We start from the raw sequence: 19,931 nt of genomic DNA, 5'->3' as shown, positions 1-19,931 counted from the left end.
AAAACCTGTCGAAGGACAACTCAAGAAAATCTAAGATACTTTCGTCTTCTGCTTTGTTGAAGTCCTTAACTTTCTTTACCGTATTAGGTAGACGGTTGGGGACTAAACCTGGACAGTCTAACACTATCATGCGGTGATCTGATATTCCATCTACAACTGCACAATGGTTATCTGCACAATGGTTATCTGCTGTATTAGAAACAAACACCAAATCAAGGAGAGAACTGGTGGTTTCAGTAACTCTCGTGGGACTCGTTACCATCTGAACAAGGTTGTTTGAGAATTCTAAATCGATCAAGAGTTCGGAGTGGCGACACGATGACATTGAGGTCATTGTTTCCCAGTCTATATTTGGAAGATTAAAGTCACCTCCCAAAATGATATTTCTATTGTGTTTTGACTCTTTATGCACAAAATCGTGTAAGTCGTTCAATACCTCAATGTCAGCACAAGGTGGCCTGTATACCACACCCACCAAAATACAGGAACATAAAAGCGACACTGTCACCCACACCGCTTCAATGGGTGTGGTATTACGCAGCACAGAAAATTCCATTCCCTCTTTCAGAACTATAGCCACCCTTCCCCCTTTCGAAGAGCAATCTTTCCGTATGATTTTGTGCATTGGGGGAACGATATCGCAATCAGAAATACTATCACTTAGCCAGGTTTCGGTTATCGACAATATGTTGGGGTCGAAAGTAAAAATAATGCTTTCCAAGTCGGTCGTTGTATTGACAATGCTCCTTGCATTCAGGTTTATTACTCGAAGTTTTGTGCTAGTTGTACAAACTGCACCTTGCACTGCAACTTCGGGAGGAGGGGGGGGGGGGGGGGGGTACGTATTTTCATGCGCTAACCGTCATACAGGATTCTGATCCGTGGCAGGATAGAGGGGAACTCTCGTATTTGCAGTATCATCCCAGATGAATACTTGTCCATTTATTTTAATTTTATCGAAAGAGAGAACGACTTTGTCTCCATTCTTTTTTAATTCCTTAGCGCTGTCCCAGAGTTTTTTCCTAATCTGCTGGATACGTGGTGAGAAGTCCTCAGAGATACTGAACCTTGAACCCTTTAAACGCCTGCAGGTGCTCAGAACTGCACTCTTGTCCCTTTCATCGAGAAACCTTGGGATAACTGGTCGCGTTTTGTTAGCGACCTTACGACCAAGCCTGTGTATCTTTTCAATTCCAGAGGCGTGTTCACCGAGAATATCCTCGAAAATTTCTCTCTAAACACAGTTTTCCAACCCTTCATTGCTTTCATCTCCTGTCTCTTTAATTCCATAAACAAGTAGATTATTGCGTGTGCTTCTGTTCTCCAGGTCGTCTACTTGGCCGAGAGGGAAATTAACGTTCTTTTCAAGAGACACAATTCTTGTCTCGAAGGCTGCCACAGAAACCGCCATATTGGACAGTCCATCTACTCTGCGTTCGATTGTTGCAAGTCTAGCGTTAGTTTCCGCAATCAGTGCATCTGTAGCAGTTTTTCCCTCCTTTATCTCCTTCATGTTACTTGCAATGGCCGTAAAATGCTGCATTAGATCTTCAAGGGTGGGTCCCGGATTGATTTCTACGTCGCCGCTTAGCATCAACAAGAGACTAAACAGGTCATGGCACACACATAACACTCTCCAAAGTGACCGTGGGCACGGCAACTCTGAAAGACATACATTGTCGCTTCGGTAAGAACATGAAAGGTACTCGTTCCTCACCTGCACGAAAAGTGTAAGCGGGTTTTTCAGCGACATGGCTCTGACGGAGTCGCCGCGCCCACTCTCGTTGAACCACCTTGATTGCGGCTTTATAGCTGGTTGAGTCCAGGAAGTGACCGTCGATGCTTCCGGTCGCGCATGCCCGAAGTATAGAATCGGAGCGTGGTCGATAGTTTTCCGGTAATCGCTGGATGATGCAGGAATATCCCAGAGAGTGATGACTGGAAGCTTCGCCGCTGAGTCAGATCTTGCTGTTCCTCGTGCACTCGCTGGTGCATGAATGGCCGAATAAACCGCCAGGATCTGCACGAAAAATGTAAGCGGGTTTTTCAGCGACATAGCTCTTCCTATTTTTTCACCACCAAAAGAAAAACAACAACGGAATCGCCGTGCACGCGCTGTTCCGCGGCAGCAAGCACGGCACAAGGAGCGTCAGAGTGCTTCTGAAGCGCTGCTGAAGCACTAACCGAGCGCCACGTCACGCGCAACTTAATGCCACGTGAGCGCTGCTTCCAGCGCTTATGAGTCGCTAACTTAGCGCTGTGCTATATGTGTGAATCAGCCTTAAACCTCCGGCACTTGGAAGAATTTTAACATATGAGCCTTCCCGGCTGTGAATGGCCGAAAGACGCGAGCCGCATCATACCCTACACGACGCAAATAAACCGCCAATGCAAAACTGTTTTTTTTCTTCTTGTTTTTTTTCTTGTTTTTTTTTTGTTTTTTTTTGGGGGGGGGGGGGTGGGGGAGTGGAGTTACGTTACAGCAGAAAATCCACCAAAGTGGTGTAATGTCCGCAGCGAGAATAATTAGCACATAATGCGAAATGGCTTTGTTCTTTAGGGGTTTTGCGAGGATTAGTAGCTCGCGAACAAAAACGAAGAGAGTACATAGCTCAGCTGTTCTTTCTTCGTCTTTTTCTGCAGCACTCAGAATCCGCTTCCGGTAGCCGACAGCTTTGACATTCGCCTGGGCAGTCGTATAGACGGGTGAAAGATTTCTGCACCGTGCCAACACGAAGGCCGAAGTAGACGTGGCAGACGTGATCGCGTAGCGGGGGGTGGCTCCCAAGACGGCAGCTCTGGAGCCAAATTGTATTGGCATTTCTGCCACCGGCACACGTCCGAGTGAGGAGACCCACAAAAAATGCAAGTATACGTAGCACGCAAAGCAAAAACAATCCACACGGATTTTTTTCTTCTTCTTTTGTATGTCAAACAAGCCAACAGATCAAATCGGCGAGACCGAGTGTCTATTTACGTCGAGACAAAACCCCCAGACGGCTCCCACACCACCGCAGCCGCCCACCACCCCGAATATGATAAGTGAACGACGAGGGACCAAGTCCCTCTATTCTAAAATCGAGGTCACCTGTTCAGGAGGGTTCACTTGAAAAGAATAAAAGAAAGGTGTTGAGGGCAGGATGCGTCTGGGCCTTTCCTGCAAAGCTTGATGTAATCGTAGATACGAGGCTCCGCGCTCTTCCCTTCTGCTGCTTGAACTCTTGGATATGTACATCCTGCACTTTCGGCTACGATCGCGATCTGTCACGGTGTCAAGGCTAAACAGTAGCGGGCTCTTGCCACCACGCAACACGACTTTTTCCGCGTACGGCGACCAGACAGATGCGGGCAACCTTTTGCCGCATTCGCTGGTTCAACAGCCACCTGTTCCCACCTGATGTTTACTTGGTATAGCTTCAACTCCTGCACCGACTGCAACGACACAAAACCAGCAGCATAGGACTGGCACTAGCACGGATGAGCAACTTCTGCCACCAAACGAATGCAACGTATGCCCAGCAATAGCCTCCAGAATGGCGCGGCGCCGCGGGAAAATATTAAAGCTCCGCTCCTTATAGGGAGCATTCACTGGTGGCCATTGCTGTCTGCGCGAATGCTGAGCGTGTGCTGACGGTGAGCTTCCAGAGTTCTTCTGCAACGTGTATTTCACACCATCAAGATAGCCGGTCTTATAGCTTATTAATGTGAGCTCGTTCTGGGTATGCACTGTAAAGATCGCCCTCAAATATGGCGTCCAGTGAATACCGCTGATATGGACACGATGTGACGAGCGTGTCATGTATATATACAGTAATTTTCAGTCGATGTATCCAGCGGATAGATATTTTACGAAAGTCGTAGTAGTGACCCGTCTTCCGGGGTTATCATGACAACGACCGAGACGCCCTTTTTGTGGCGGACCGGCCCGCTCTTGGACGACAACAAAAAGAGGTCCCAGTGAAGACGCCCAGCTGTCACGGATACTGCGCCCTGCGTTCTTGATGGCTCGCGAAACGTGAGGTACAGGCCGCCCGAGAAAATGGCACCCTCCTTGCCGTCGTCCACCTCGCATAAAGTTATCGCCTCATCCATCAGGGCTTACGCGTGAGCGTCGATCATCCATATCTTACAGCGGTCGCCAGACATTCCAAGATGTGAAGCGCGAAGATTCAGAATTGGATTGGATGCCGCCACTCCCATCGGTTTGCGGTAAAATGACTTCGTGAAACGGCGACGGGATTTTACACCGCGTGGTCGCGTCGTAAAGGAAGCTGCGAAATGGGTGATGGGGATCTGCCGCGTTTGGGCTTACCCCACGATTTGGCGCTGAAGAAGTGATTTTCTCGGTTCAGTGCGCGAATGGAGCCGGGAGAACATGAAGCCGGGAGAACAGGTCAACTTGCGCCCCAGCGCCGCCTGGGTCGCACGGGCTAAGCACTCCAATACTCGCGTCGGATGTTACGAAAACGAAATGCGATACGTTACGATGAAAGGTTATTTGTATAAAATGTATTTACTGGCGGCCATAGTTGAGTGGGCGACTGATGAGCGCGTGCTGACGGCGAGCTTCCACAGTTCTTTTTTTTTTTTTTTAACCGTGCATTCTACACCCTCGAGATGCCGGTCTTATAGCAGCCTATAGGGAGTATTCACTGGACGCCATATTTGTGGGCGCTGTTTAGAGCGCATGCTCAGAACGAGCTCACATCAATAGGCTGCTAAGATCGGCACTCTTAACGGTGCGGAATGCACGTCGCAAAAGAACTGTGGAAGCTCACCATCAGCACGCGCTCAGCATTCCCACACACAGCTATGGCCGCCAGTGAATACTTCCTGTTAATGTAAACTCGTTCTGGGCATGCGCTCTGAACAGCACCCACAAACATTGCGTGCACTAAATAACCCCTATAGTTTGCCCTTTGGATGCCTGAGAGTGTAAAACCATGTGTCGTAGCTCTATCAAGACTATCCTGTAGAAACTGGAAGAATGAAAGACAGTTTCCTAAATGTCTGCGTATTCCAGTTCCTATCATTATTCGAATTTCTCTTAACGCCTTTAATTCTTTCATGAAAAATATATTTAAGTACATTCAACTCAAAAAGAACAAAGATCAGAGAGGTGTGGACGTGACTTTGCTCCTTCCATTAAAGGGAAGATGGGGCACTTCTACATTTGAGAAAAAACGCTTGAATTGCGTTCATTTGGCCTTTAGAATAACAGATATCAAAATTATATTTCAATGCGACGCGCCGGAGAGCCACAAGAGCAATTTCAAAATAGGGCTGAAGCCTCGCCCCCCTAGCCTTGGGCAGCCAAAAAGAGCCGTCGATGACGTCACGGACAGCGACAGTCTTTCGCGTTTTTCTCGCGTTTAACAATACTTACGCAGCAAATAGTTTGGGTATTCGGGTTCACGGGGTAAAAATACGCTAGAATTCACTTCTAACTCATTTTTTTCAAGAAGCTCCGTAGCTTCCCTTTAAATAGATTAAACTAATTCCCAGTGGGTGGTCCTTCTTGTCTAGTATTGTTTAAATAACTCTCATCATTTCAGTCACTGCTACCTGATCTCGAGCCTATTTTTTATGTTATCTTACAGTGATTTGAAGCCATCGGAACTACTAATCAATCACGAGAAGTGTAAACTGAAGAGCGCCAAATGGGGCCAGATGTCACGCTTTAGAGGCTGCTGATCGGACTCTAGCCTGACAAGGTTCTCGACTGACCAACAAGGTCCCTAAACTCGTCAAACACAAAGTTGGTGCAGAAAGTTCGCGGAGGGCACCTATTGGACGTCGGCGAAAAAAAGCGCCAAGTCATCGTTGTTATAGGCCAATGGGTGCGCTCCGTCAACTTGGGCCCCAACTTTGTGTTTGACGAGTTTAGAGGCCCAGGAGTGGAGGCATTTTCTCAAGATCCTCTCATCTGACATGCAGGTGGCGCCACTGCAGCTACCATTGCCTTCAAATCATGAGTGCTCGGGTTATCCTGTTTATGAGCCAAAACGCCGAGGTCCAGCACAACCTGGTCGAAGAAGCCCACCTGAAGATACTCATAAACGCTCTGGATTCTACTCACGACCCGGTAAGTGTTCCATTGAACATCTTTGGCAAGTCCATTCGCGCTTCCTGCCTCTACACCGCGGAGTTTCAAGAAACCATTATGAAGGCATACGTGCATTGCATTGGGTGCAGCGAACGTGTTGCATGTTCTCGTGAGTTTTGCAAAACTAAACTTTATGGAACGTGCTACGTGCCAAGATTTTACGATCGAGTCACCAGCAAGTGTGTGGTAATTCACGAAATAGAATAAGCTATTCTGTAGATTGTCGGAAGATGCACTGCGGTTGCGTACACATGAAAGCGACACGACAGTTGAGCATCAAATTACTAACACGGACCAAAAGGTAGATCAGTAAATATTAAAATCTTGACAATAAAATTAGTTATTGCTTAATGATGACGGCCACTCTGAAACCACGGCCTTCTAAAAACATTGAACAAAATAAAGTTTCATGTCCAAACTATTGGAATTTGAGTTTTTCATCATAAACAGTCCTGGCGAGACTGTACGCACCAGAAAAAGGTTTCGCAGCGTCACGAACAAAAAGCAGGATGACGGCGAAATCGCTCGCAATGCTTCCTAACAACGAAAAAAAAAAAAACACGTCGTGACTTTTTTTTTTTTTTTGACGGAGGGAAGAGGCGGGGGGGGGGGGGGGGGGTTGAAGTTTTAGTTTTTGCCCGATTCCCAAAGGGCTATTCTGGTGATATCCCATGCCGCCTGGTGATAGTTGCGAAATTGCAGAGGCTAAGCACAGTGGCGAAGGAAAGAACTCATGCTTAAGGTTCTTAATTTTTAGGGCAGGTGGCACAAGCTACCGCCCGATATAAACGGTACAGCCGTTAGCATCCATCCATCAGTCCACTGCAGCAGAATTACAAGAAGAGAAAGAGGAAACGGACATTGCCAGGATAGGCTCCCATCGCTTCCACATTAGACGTTTACGACCGACGGTACACAGGTCCTGTGGTCACCGATTCTCGGTGCGTGGATCATTGCAAAGGCACCCCCAACCATTTTCTAAGACACCCTGGGAAATCGGGAGCTATCAAACTGAACTGTTTACTAAGGTCTCAGGTGGATCACTCGGGTTGCATCGTGCGTGTTAGTTTGTTGTCTTAATGCAGATAGTATACTGTGTTAATTTTAGTATTTTTAATCAATACGAGGGAGGTTACTATATATATGCATATTTGTTTGTCCGTGTTTCCGAAAACAAGGCCGAAATCGCTCCTGCGTAAACTATGCATCGCACAGAAAAAAAATTGATGCATTAATTTTGAGTAATTAAATTGTTACTTATTGATATTAAAGGCATGATTTCAAGGACATTTTCCCTCTAGCGGTCCGAAACAGATGCTAAAGTTCCTGAAGGAAGCGTTATCCTGTTTGAAAGTTAAAGTAATTTTCCTAAACTTCCAATGGGAAAATGGGGCCCGTGCTCCGTTCTGGGTAGTTTGCGCCATTCAGCTTCACGTATTCGGGCTTCGCCGGCCACCATTGTCTCATTGAAAATTTCCGACAATCGCTTTTAACTTTTGAATAAGGTATCGGATCGTTCTGAAACTTTGGAATCTGGATCACTTTGGAACCGCTAGTGCTACATATAGTCGTAAGCTGAACGTTCGACGGAGCGTACTTTATGTTTGCGATTAAAGAACACTGTAAAGTGTTGGGGGGACACCCTGTAGATAGCCACCTCGATGGCTCCGAGGTAAAGCGCTGGCCTACGGATCCCCAGTTCGCGGGTTCGTATCTCGGTCGAGAGCTGCCTGCAATCTGACGGCCGCTTATTGTGGAGAAGGCGTGTAACCGAGATTTAGATTTTACGTCGGAACAACCCCACGTGGACGAAATTAATCCTTGTTACTCCGCTGGGACTTGCCAGATGTCCTTTGCTGGTTTGGCACGTAAAGTCTGCAATTTGACTTTTACTCGTATATACATGTATTGCCGACCTGGACATTCTTATGTATCCAAATTTATGTTTTAGTATTCGGTGGCCACTTGTCAAAGTTTAGGCTATAAAACAAAACAAAAACACCGGCGCTTCTATTTTCTTATTTAGCATGCAGAGTAAATACTCATTTGCGACAGCACCCAGTATCTCTTTCCGACATGTGTATTCTTTAGGATTATGGGAAATACGTTGGACAGTGATATTTCGGTGTTTACGTACATTATTGTTTCTTTCCTACGAAGGAAGAAAAATCATGACTGACCGATTTGGTTTCTTGGCTTTTCTTCTGCCCCGACAGCAACTGCTCTGCATGGTGCTGCAAATCGTGGCCACGCTGGCGCTCGTTCCAGAGCACCACGTAGCGCTGTCGGAGGCCGAACTGCCCGACTGTCTGACGCAGCTCATCCTGCCGTCGGACGAGTGGTACTACACCAACCACAGCACCAAGTACGCGCGCTACGTAAAACACCACGCCGCTCGGGTTCTCGTCTACCTGGGAATGGAACAGCGGCTGCGCAACAAAGTCTACCTCTTCGACCTCGTGGGTAAGCCGCCCTCCCTTTTTTTCTTTTTTTGACGTTGACAAGAAAGCAGTATACACTCCAACGGTAGATGAAATTTCGTGCCGATAAATTAAAAAAAGTTGCCCTTTTATAATTTACAATCGTTTGTTATTTCTTAAAAGACACGAGGGTTGGACTCTCTGGAGAGAATGATCGGCAATCAAAGACATACTTCTCGCAATGGCGCATTCACTTTGCTTGTGATTCCGAACGCCACCGTTCTGACACAGTGCACAAAGTGAAGGCCGCCGAGCAAAACTCGTCGCTGATCTACAGCATGTTGGTTTCATGCAGTCCGGTTGACAAAGTGTAACTATATGAACATGTACCCCATCTTTGTGGATATTGTTAGTTTCTTAAGTTTCGCTCACGGGCTTAAAGACATATGGGTTTGAGGGCAATGGTCACAAACCCAAGTATACATGCCCTAATGTTTAATTAAGAAAGTGGTTATGAAATATCAGTAATACTTTGTGTTCATTAAAGCACAGAAAACATTTTAGAAACGAGTGCCCTCTATCAGGGTGCCGGTCGGTTTGCTTTGCATATCCGACCCCAATTAATAACACAAAGCAAGAGGTTTCAATAACAAGAAGGTTGGTCGAATTGGCTATGCACGAAGACTACCAACTCGACTTTGCGGCTTGGCAGTCAGCCACCGAGTCCCCGCCATCTCTGTTGAGCCTTGTGAAGGTGACGCGCGCGAGCTGCACGTGGCATATTGCGCACTAGCCCCTTGGCCACCACGCGATCAAATCACGGCAGGCCTGTCCGTGCGTCAAGTAACCTGGCCAGCCGGGAATATCAGCTTAGTGTAACGTGGGGGCTCCCAGGGCACCCACATATGCAAATAAGCTTATCGGGAGAATTCTACATTTAAGAAGATGATGCGCGTCTTTGCAAGTTGTGTCGTTTAAATCATGCGGAAACTGTATACTCCGCCTCATCTTCAGCGAAGGATAGAAGTGCGAGAACTTGTACGCAGACGGTTCTGCTACACGAGAGTTGATGCATTCGAAGCTCACCCTAAGGCAAGAACCTCGCGTTTATGGCCTTAATTGCGGTTCATGTTAACAAGAGACAGAGGTATTGAGGAGGTGAACCAACCGTTATGCCCCCGAGCGGCTAACTTTAGAACTACCCCCACGAAGACAACCACAATGACGCAGCGCTCGGCTGTCGTAGTCGAACGCTGAGTCAGCGTTCAGCTAAGGCTCGTGTTCTACCGTCGCCCGAGGAAGGTTTTTTTTTCTTCTCTGTTATGGTCACTGCTGCCTGCGTGAACGATGCAGCATGCACCGCGCATGTGTCCAGGACCTGCTCAGCACAAAGGCTGAAGTGGGTCAAGCTCGCATCCTCTGACGGCTGCTTTCAGGGAAGATCCGGCCTGTCGAGTCCCGAGAGGGTCACTCCCTTATGGTTAACACGTTTTTTTTACGTCCCACTGTGCTTCTCTATCGTGAAAGATGACGTAAAAGAATCAAGTCCACAAGCCTTGTGTCTGGTAAACACCAAGCTCTATGGAAAACAGGCCGGGGCACTAATCTGGACACTTGGCGAAAACGTTAGCGAGGAGTCTGGCGGCCGTGATTGGAAGGCGTCGCGCTTGACCTTGGCGCCGGTCAATCACGGCGGTTGAATCTCTCGCCGACTTTTACGCCAAATGCCCAGATTATAGAGCATCTGGACAGAGCGCCAATAGCCAATATGCGGCAAATGAATAACCCAGGGACTTCACCCGGCAGCACGTTCGCTTTGCATGCGGTGTCTGCAATCACGGTTCTAAAGGCTGGACTCTACATACTTTGCATCGCTTATCACCCGGGCGAAAAATGCTGAGTCGCTGAGCTGTGAACGCATGCGTAGCGTCTGATATACCGCACAGCAGAGCAACAGCGCACGCTCAGAAGGTCAGACCAAGATGGCAGCGCGCAGAAGGCGATTTTTGCAAAGGTCTATGGAGCGAGAATGCTCCGAACGAGTGACGAATTTCGCCCGACGACGTTCACTCTGCGCGTGGCGTCAGAACAGTGGCTGTTGCGTCGCGCGCAAAGCGAACGTGCCGCCGGGCGAAGTTCGTCGGCTGTTCGCCGCATATTCGCTTGATGAAGCCGAACCTCTAGTCACGCTCGAAGGACGGCGATCAAATGAGTGCGCAGCGAATGTTGAGGCACGAAGAACGTCGTGAACAATATGAACGTTAGAGGCGTACCATCATCTGCAACCTAAATTTCAATATTTTACTTCGACAGGCACTGCTGCAAGTTAGACGCTCTGGCTTGTTTCGTAACGTCGTATGAACGGCGTTCAGGTCAGAGAGTCCAATATGTTGTACAGGGTTTCTCGGACCCGTGCATTGAGCTATTCAAGGGCAGTTTAGATTGAAGTGCCACTCGCTGTCGCAATGGGGCGTTTCATGGCTTGGCAAGCCGGTGGCTACCTATGCGGTATTCGACCGTATTCGGCTTGCACTCGGCTGTAGCGGCTCAAATTGCCGCCGACCGCTTCTTGAAACTTGTCTTCTCTCAAATCACTTGCACAGACATTCCGAAAATAGTATTACGTGCCAACTTAATTTTTCACCTATCTAGCAAGGAAATACGGAAGGTTTTTCTCCCGACAATTCATTTATGCTGTATTTGTTTTAAGAAATTCAGAAGAAAGTAGGTCGAAGTCAACAAACAGGAACGAAATCGAACTATCGCGGACGACAATAGCTGACCGCCCTGTCCGTGAGTCGTTTCTTTTCGTGAAAATCAATCGCGTGAGCATATGTCTAGAAAACTGGCTCTTGAATCAGCGGTTGAGAGTTGCTGCGTCTGACAAGTTAATTTGCTCACTACTCGAAGCTACACACACTTGCCATGGAAAGGCAAGCGAAGGCCGATTTTCTTCTGAAAGCCCTGGAGGTACTGTTTAATATTTTGTTGACATTTAAAATACGCACGTAAGAATGCGTTTTAAATTAGTGTTCGAGAAAACGATTTCACGTAAACCAATTAGATTTGCCGTTTAGCCGAGCAGATGCTGGATAATTCAGAGAAGATCGTATAGATCTCCGAGCATTGGGGAAAAAAGTATTCTCGCTGTAAACTTTTCTTTTCAGCTTCATATCATTTTGAAGCTTTAAGATGTCATTGAAAGAGCTAGAGAAGGTATAACCTTTTCGAGAAAGGCTCACAAAGGACTAAAATGGCAAACCCAAAGTCAAATTTGGGGGTTTTACGTGCCAAACCAACGACGGGCATCTGGCACGCCCCAGCGGAGGACTGAGGGCTAATTTGGACCACGTGGGGATCTTTTGACGTGCAACCGAAAGCTCGGTTACACGGCGCCTCCTCCGCAATAAGCCTCCATCAGATTGTGGGCACCTCGGCCGGGATTCGAACCCGCCACATAGGGATCCGTAGGCCAGCGCTCTCGCCTCGGAGCCACCGAGGCGGCTAAAATGGCAAAGCGAATTGCAGCCAGCATGTGTGCAGACGTCGCATCAGATCGGGACTGATATTCGCAACTCTCAGCGATTGTGGTACTGCGGTGTGAGAATCCCACTCCCTATAAATCCATGATGATGTGCTTCACAATAAAGGTGCTTGCCTACACTTTCCTGACGCGTAAAAGTAAGGTTAAGGACGGTTCTAATACTGCTCGTATATAGCAGAACTATAATTACTTACGCGTCGCGAACCCAGCCTCGCACTGCTGTCCTGCGACGTTCCTCCATATGACAGCCATTTTGATACGCACCAATGCGCCCCCTCTAGGTCGTGAGAGTTTCGACAACTTCGTTTCACTTGGGATCCATCTACATTAACAGAGTCTTTCCAACCAACCCGCTTTGCCCCCTCCAGGTGTGGCCACTGCGCGTGCGCAGAAACCAAACTGGGTAGGAGTGAAGCGTCTGCGCATGCGCCGTACCGGCAGCAGCGCCACCGCAGTGCCCTGACGTCAGTGACTTGAGTTAAAGTTCCTTAATACTTCTTTTACAAGTAACGACAACCAATACAAATGACAAAGCATAATCCGCTGGAACAAAACGGCGGCATTCAGTTCAAACCTCTGCAGTGCGCCGCCATTTGCTTCCTCAAACCTGCACCGCCACGCAGTCGACGCTTCAAAGAATGTCGCGACTTGTAGGAAGCTCTTATCTAGGAACTTTAAGTTGAGTACGTCCATAGACGTTTGCAAATATCGCCCTCTGCGCGCTGCCATCTTTGTCTGCTGGGCTGTGGAACGCCTTCTGAGCATGCCCTGTTGCTCTGCTGTGCGCTATATTAGACCCTACACAGGCGTTCACAGCTCAGTGACTCAGCATTGTTCACTCGGGTGATAAGCGATGCAAAGGTCTATACCTCAGCCGATGGATGCAATCAAGCAGCGCCAAAAGTGCCTCGTCACGGCGCTCAACGTCTTCGTGCGTTTGATCGAATAAACCAATCACGCGCATTGAATGGGCTGGACGCTGATCCTGCGCAGTTTTCTGTGCTGCGTGATTGTGTTAGCCGATCTCAAATACAACGAGTACAGTGACGATGCAGTTTAGGAACCTCTTAATGGACTCGAACGGAGCGTTGGCCGCGGTCGGACTTTTGAATGAAAGAGAGTATATTGCCGAGCGCGCAGGGCCGAGCAAGCAGCCCCCGGTCACGCTGATTTGCGTTTATTCTTACTCGGGATGTAACTTTTATCATTTCGTCGTGCTTTCTCGTTCTCGAAAGTGCCAGTTCATGCTCGCCACGAACGCGCGATGCTCGAACCTTCTGGGCCGAATATTCCAGATGGGTACGCACACCATACGTAAGGAGCTGCGCGGGACCTTTCCGAGTCAGTCTCGCTCTCGCTTGTTGTTACGCCGCCAAATCGCCGCCCGCTTTCTGCTGCCTCGATGCTCGCTCTTTATCTTGTTTGGCACAAGGTCGCCAATTAAACCTTTATTTTCAGTTCACTGTTCATCATGTCGTTGCCTTCAATCGTGACACTATATAGAGGCCGGAGATCCGAGAGAGACACACTGCCGTTCTCAACCTGTCAGTGCTTATCGGGAGCGTACGACACCTCTCTGTAACTCTCAAGTTTAAGCAGGACCTCTTACGAGCAAAATCGTTTTTTTTTTTGTTTGCGTTTTGGCTGCGTGTCATTGCGCTCTCGCACATTGCGCACGGGCGTTAAAGGGATACTGAACCGAAATTTGGATTTCGCAAAGCAAGGCTGCAGAAGTGTTGAATGGGACGCTACGAACCCCAAAACATCCCTCGTACATCGATATCTCAAACGGATGACCGTACTTTGGAAAAGAAGGGCGCGATCAAGCGAGTTCTTTGACGTAACTGTCCTCCGGGAGAATTCGAGAAGGAGGAGAAGCGGCCTCGCTTCTCTCCTCCTCGCTTCGGTTCACCAGCTTGACGGGACGTAGCGAGGAGGAGAGAGAATGGAAATCGTGACGTGCCTTGGCTCGTCGGCCTCGTCGGCCGGGTTCAATCGCGCACTTCGTTTCCAAAAATACGGCGATCCGTTAGATATATCGCCGTAGGAGTGATATTTTTTTGGTTTTGCAGCTTCCCGCCCATCCGCCCGGCCTTGTTTAGTGAGCTTGAAATTTCTGTTCAGTATCCCTTTAACCTGGCAGAAGTTCATTGGTGGAGATAAAGTTTCGCCAAAAATACCAAGGACAAAAAAAGCCACAAGAAAAACATTCTCTTCGTTTTGATAAGACACTGAAAGCGCGAGCAGCATTTTTCTTTCTTTTATATACACGTTTTTCAGGTCTTTCATACGCTCCGCGCGTGGACAGATGCTGACACCTGGTTGTAAACGACCATGGCTCGTGCATGATCGAGCACAGCTGCAGTGCCGCTCTTTGTTGAATGCAAGCATTATACATGGTCGCGTCTTACGATGGTCTTCCGGACACACCCTGGCCGAGAGCAACAGGCCTATAGCAGGCGCGCCGCTCTGCCTTGGCTGCCAAAGTCCCTTGATACTTACTTTTAGGAGTAACGACAACCAATACAAATGACAAAGCACATTCCGCTGGAACAAAATGTCGTCATTCAGTTCAGTCTTCTGTTGTGCGCCGCCATCAGCTTCCTAAAACCTGCACCGTCACGCAGTCGGCACTTCAAAGAATGTCGCTACTTGTAGGAAGGTCTTTTGTAGGAACTTTATTGGCTGCTGGTTGGCAGCGCCACCAGTGACAGCTAAAGTTCCTAAATAAGAGCTAAGCTAAGAGCTAATAAAAGAAGTATCAAGTGACTTTAGTGACAGTGCCCAAGCACATTACGCTGCAGACTGAAAGCTCTACTCGCTCCGCCCTATTCTAAAGCGCCCGCGGCGCCTTCGCCGCTTCTGCAGTGTTCCCATGGCCGTGTTTGTCCATGCATCTAGCTCCGGAGTAAAGATTTGGCACCTTGAGATTCGAAACCCACCCACGTCCAGCGTTGCTCTGGATGTAATTTCCGTCATTCGACCAGCAGAAGTTGCTCGGAGCTTGGGTTCAATCGTGTCCCGCAGTTGTGAGTGGCAATGGCGGCAGCATACCGCCATGCAGGATTTTCGTTTAAGTATTTGCGCTGGAAGATGCCCCTACAAAGTGTTTGCGTGCTCGACAATTCCGGAATCACTGCGGGACGACATTCACCAGTGCCAGTAATTGATAAAATATAAATTATAAGTACTTTTTGTTACCGGAGTGCTCTTCGCTCTCTGGCGGATCGAGTAGAAAGCACTGGCATTGAAACGATCGCAGCGCTTTTTGCCGGGGCATGTTGTCTCAATTTCTAGGCCTTGTATAACAAAAAAGCAGCGTCGACTAGGCCCGCGACGTTTTGTATAGCGCTGTGCTCAGGCAAATTATGAACTAAGCTTCACTGCTACACTGGATGTCTTTATGTCAGACCGGCCATGGTCTGTGCGAAGGGCTTCGTCTTGGAGCCGCACCGTGGCGCCACTGTCTTGTCGCGCGCTTCCAATAAAAGATATGCAATCGCAGACACACAGGCGAGCAAGGTCAGTGCTCATTCACTGCGCTTGATTATTTTGTTCAGTGAGAGCGCACTTACAAAGACGGTAAGTAAGCGCCATTGCGTTGCAGCTTGACGCAACTTGAGAGTATCGTCGGGTGCTCTGACTTATGATGAAACAAAATTTAGAGAAAAGAAAACTTTCTTTAACGTCAATGCCATTAGGGGAAACTCTCAAGATGCGGTAGGAAGTCTGTACTTTGTAAGCGTGGGGAATCTAGATGTTCGTTTCACCAATTTGCAACAACTCGTTGTGATGCATGCGAACGGTTTTGAACCTTGCTGATCGTTGACGTGAGCTGCGAACAAAAGAACTTCGCGTTGAAGTAGAATTCCCAGGTACCATCACTCATATTGTTCCAATTACACTGCTCTTCAAGCTTTGCGGTGTCCTTCCTATAAGGTAACGTTCCTTCTTTATGGCTGACTCGGAACTATCGAAGTACTGAATTAGTTTCTTAATTTAAAATTCAGTTTACGGTGACATCTAGGTTAGTGGGAACCTCCCCGGGGAATTGGACGGTCTTCTTTCGCGAAAACTCCCGGTGACGTCATCAATCACACGATCACTCCCAGGTGAGCCCACCGCCGTTAGTTATAAGAAAACAAATGTGTCCGTCCGTCGAGCCGGATTCAAGCCAGCGAAGTATGAATGGCAGCAATGGTTTCCTCCACTGCCAGCCGGGACAAATTTCGGTAACGGGATGACGCGTCTCGTGAGCCTCAAGTGTGCTGAAGGCCGGGCCTTCCAGAGAGACGACCTGTCGTCTTCCCGTTGTGCCGGTGCATGCGCACGACCATCCGAGCAGACGAACATGCAAGCCGCATGGCTGGACCTCGGAAAGTTCGTAGCAGGTCCGGAGAATGCGAATTTCAGTTACGGCGGCGCTGAGGAGGCTCGTCGCTGACGGAGCACAGAGGAGCGGAATCGAGAGCGGAAGCGAAATGGCATGAAAATCCTAAGAATCGAGCCCAGCAGGCGGTACAGCACAGCAACGGCAATGACGCCACAATGATAGCGAATCGCGCGAGCACCGAGCTGCTGTCGCTGTGACACACGTTACGCGATAGCGTAATTGCACTGGAATTGTTTTAGTACAAAGTTTCTCGTTTGAAAGCTCGCAACTGAAGTTTTTTGGCTCGATTTGACGGGTGCATGCTGCAATAGAAATGACCCCCAGAGCCATGCCGTCGCCACTCCGAGATTCGCGTTATATATAATCCTCCAATTCACGAGAACGGGCGGGACGCATTAAGGCCGGTTCTCACATGCAGCGAAGCGCTGATGTAGCGCTCCTCACGTGCCGTCAGCTACTTATCGTCTGCCATGAGCAACAGTTTTGACGGTGCGATACAAAGCTGGTGAACGCTCCCATCAGCACGCGATTAGCGCGAGGTAAGCGCTATGCTTGTAGCGCTCCGCTGCATGTGTGAACAGGCCTTTAAGGAGATGCGTGGAGAGGGGACCGACTTTTAAAATTGCGTTTCTATTTATACCGTAGTACACGACGAGTCAAAATCCGTACGTACTAGGGGAATACCATAAGTGCCTTCATTGACAGTTTTAAGGTTCGCAAGTGCCGGGGCCTCGTCATCTGACCCTTTTGGAGAAATTATGTTGAGTGACGAACATCAAAACTGCGTCTGGCTACACAACAAAAGCAACTTTTGTTAACCTGAACAGTTTTCAGGAGTAGCTCAAGTTCATACAGACACAATTTTATCGCCTTTTGGTGACACTCAGCACAAGAAAAGTTTTTAGACATGTGTGATTGGTGTGCTTGCAAAAAGTGATTTTCTTTTTTTTCATGTCCGTCTGGTACAATTGCCCAAAATTCCTACACAGACGAACCACTGGGTAGGACTCTTCGCCTTATTCTCGGTCTTCTTCCCCTTTCACTGTGCAACTTATAAACATGTTTGTCCTAGTTTAAAGCCTCGTTAATAGCGCTGTCTCGACGTCTATCTAAATCAGGTCCGTTGAGGTGCCTGCATTGTTAGTTTTATCCCGAAAGCACATTTGGGGGGTGCAATTAGTACCTTTAGTTGACCACCATCATGAGGCTCGGGGTAGATATCACGTGTGAAGTTAAAACAGGCATTTTAAAGACGAGACGCATGGACGACGAGACCCAAGGCAAATATTTTACGATAGGAGAATGCATACTACTCCACTCATTTGCATTAGACAGCGTGCCTACAGCGCCCAATCCTCCCCGAGCGGTTGGGAAACCCCGCGTCCCAGAGATGCGCGTCGCGCTGTCTCCGCGATCTCGCCGGGTCTTTGCGACAATAGCTAGCGGCAGCCAGACCTCCCCATTGAAAGGTGAAAACCCCAAGGCTCCGTGCGGCCAACCGTTTTAACTTTACGCAAAAACTGTCGACGCCAATGCCATTGGATCTTTGCGGAGCATTTGCTCAAGGCGCATCGTCAGAAGAAGGGCCAAATATATGACAGAATTCGGCGTGCTCCGGTCCAGCAATGACGATCGAAATTGCCTGTGCCGGAACATGTCATATAGACACCGCTTTATGTTACGAGAACTTAGGACAGCATGGTTTGGCCACCTTTCCGAGGCATTCTATGACCCGTCGGACGTTTGTTCGTGCATGTGACTGGCTCTTCAGCCCACAAAGTCAGCTTACATTATTCTCACTTTCGATTTCGGCTTCTTACTCTTTGTATAAACTTCGGTGCATTGTCTGAGGCTGGGATTCGGTACATTCCGCACGATCTCTGATTTTCGACATGTTTTAGCGAGCCGATTTTAACAAATCCGTGCTTTGACCAGCAGAACCAGCTCTATGGTACGCTCGCCAATAGACCATTTGCTATATTACCCAAGCATCAAGGAGAATGCAGGGATTGGTGTTCCACGCGCTACACGCCCACGCCTTCCCCGTATAAAAGATTCGAAGTAAATAACCAAAATAAAGCGTTGACGAACGCGCGTGAAAGATGCCTTTTTTAATGTATCTGCTTTAGAAAAGTTACAACTGCTGAGGCCAGCACGTGCCGCGCGTGTAACACCAATCCCTGCATTCTCCTTGATGCTTGGGTAATATAGCAATATGTCTATAGGCGAGTGGATGTTCCATCACAGCTTAAATATAATTGGGCGCTTTCTACCACACTAAAAAGGCCCGTGCGTCTACTTTCCCGCACAACACTTGGACAGCCAATCACCGCAACTTACGGAGGCAGCTCAGCGGATGACGATGGCGAATGACGATGGCGAACCGCAGGCTGAGTTGTGACATTAAGAATGCAAAATATCACGCTGACATTGCTTAATGTCATAACTCAGACTGCGTTTTTTTTGGTCTAAACATACGTTTTGGATCGTCATTCACTGCGCTGGCTCCGTAAATTGCGGGGATTGGCTCTCCGAGTGTTGTGTGGGGAAGGAGAGGGACGGGCTTTTTTTTAGTGATATTTCGCACAAGTTGCCAATATCTCTTTCAGGTTCATTGTCTCGTACGATTGTTCGCTGGAGCTTGCCAGTTGACGATGGAGACATTACGAAGAAATAGACAGAAGAAAAGCCCCGGAGGGTACAATGACTGAGCGCTCATGTGTAGAGCTTTAAAATGCTGCCTCTGAATTCCGCACTATCGACTGAGCGAGAAAGATCCCGAGAGCCGCGCCTCCCCCCTCTCCCTCCTCCCTCCAAGTCCCCGGCCGACCCTCGGTTTCATCGAGCCAGAATGGAGCGGCTCGGAAGCCCAGCTTGCCGGCACTGCGACCATCGCTTGTTTGTGACTATCCAATTCAGGTTCACTTGAGCCTGAACAATCGCGACCCAGCCAATAAGGCCTGCTGGCCCACTGCCCTGAAAGCCTGTGCAGATTTCCCAATCGATCTGACGCTCAATAAGCGGTTCAGGGTAAAAAAAAAAAAAAGAATTGGGGAGAAGGGGAGGAAGGGCTGACTTGAGCCCCCTAACGAACGTTCGGCGAATCTTGAACGCTTCACGCTTAGGTGAGCCCAGCCGAATCGTCGGACACTGGCCCAGCCCTTCCTTGTCTCGACGAAACCATTTTTGCCGATGCATGGTTTGTCCAGGTGCACAATCACTGGAGCCCGCAATCAGCGAAAACGTGCAATGAGCTTCGCCAGAGTGTTAGTGTGGGCCGCCAAGCAATCGTAGATCGGCAAAAGAACAACTTTGAAGGACAGGCGTGGCATGAGAACATGCATACTCTGAAGAACTCAGTGTACTTCGTACAGGTACTAACGGAAACAAAATACTGCATTTCTCGCTTTTGTATTAAAACGGTACGGAAGATAGGCGTCCCCTCTCCTTGACTACTTCTCGTGACCT

General features: G+C 48.5%; 1 protein-coding gene and 1 pseudogene across 1 annotated transcript in view; one reads left to right on the top strand and one right to left on the bottom strand.

Moving 5' to 3' along the window:
• The window catches only part of LOC8033259, a 958,536-nt gene that overhangs the window by 657,840 nt on the left and 280,765 nt on the right, over positions 1-19,931 (top strand). The window contains exons 8-9 of the mRNA XM_042287366.1: positions 5,938-6,085; positions 8,323-8,569. Of these exons, the coding sequence (XP_042143300.1) occupies positions 5,938-6,085; positions 8,323-8,569 (395 nt within the window). The remainder of the gene's footprint in view (positions 1-5,937; positions 6,086-8,322; positions 8,570-19,931) is intronic.
• On the bottom strand, positions 863-2,056 carry LOC115332956 (annotated as a pseudogene).

The sequence above is a fragment of the Ixodes scapularis genome, unplaced genomic scaffold (assembly GCF_016920785.2).
Source record: "Ixodes scapularis isolate PalLabHiFi unplaced genomic scaffold, ASM1692078v2 PGA_scaffold9__187_contigs__length_104089568, whole genome shotgun sequence".
Taxonomy (NCBI): domain Eukaryota; kingdom Metazoa; phylum Arthropoda; class Arachnida; order Ixodida; family Ixodidae; genus Ixodes; species Ixodes scapularis.
Note: the sequence above shows the minus strand (reverse complement) of the source record. Positions and strands in the feature narration are given on the sequence as shown.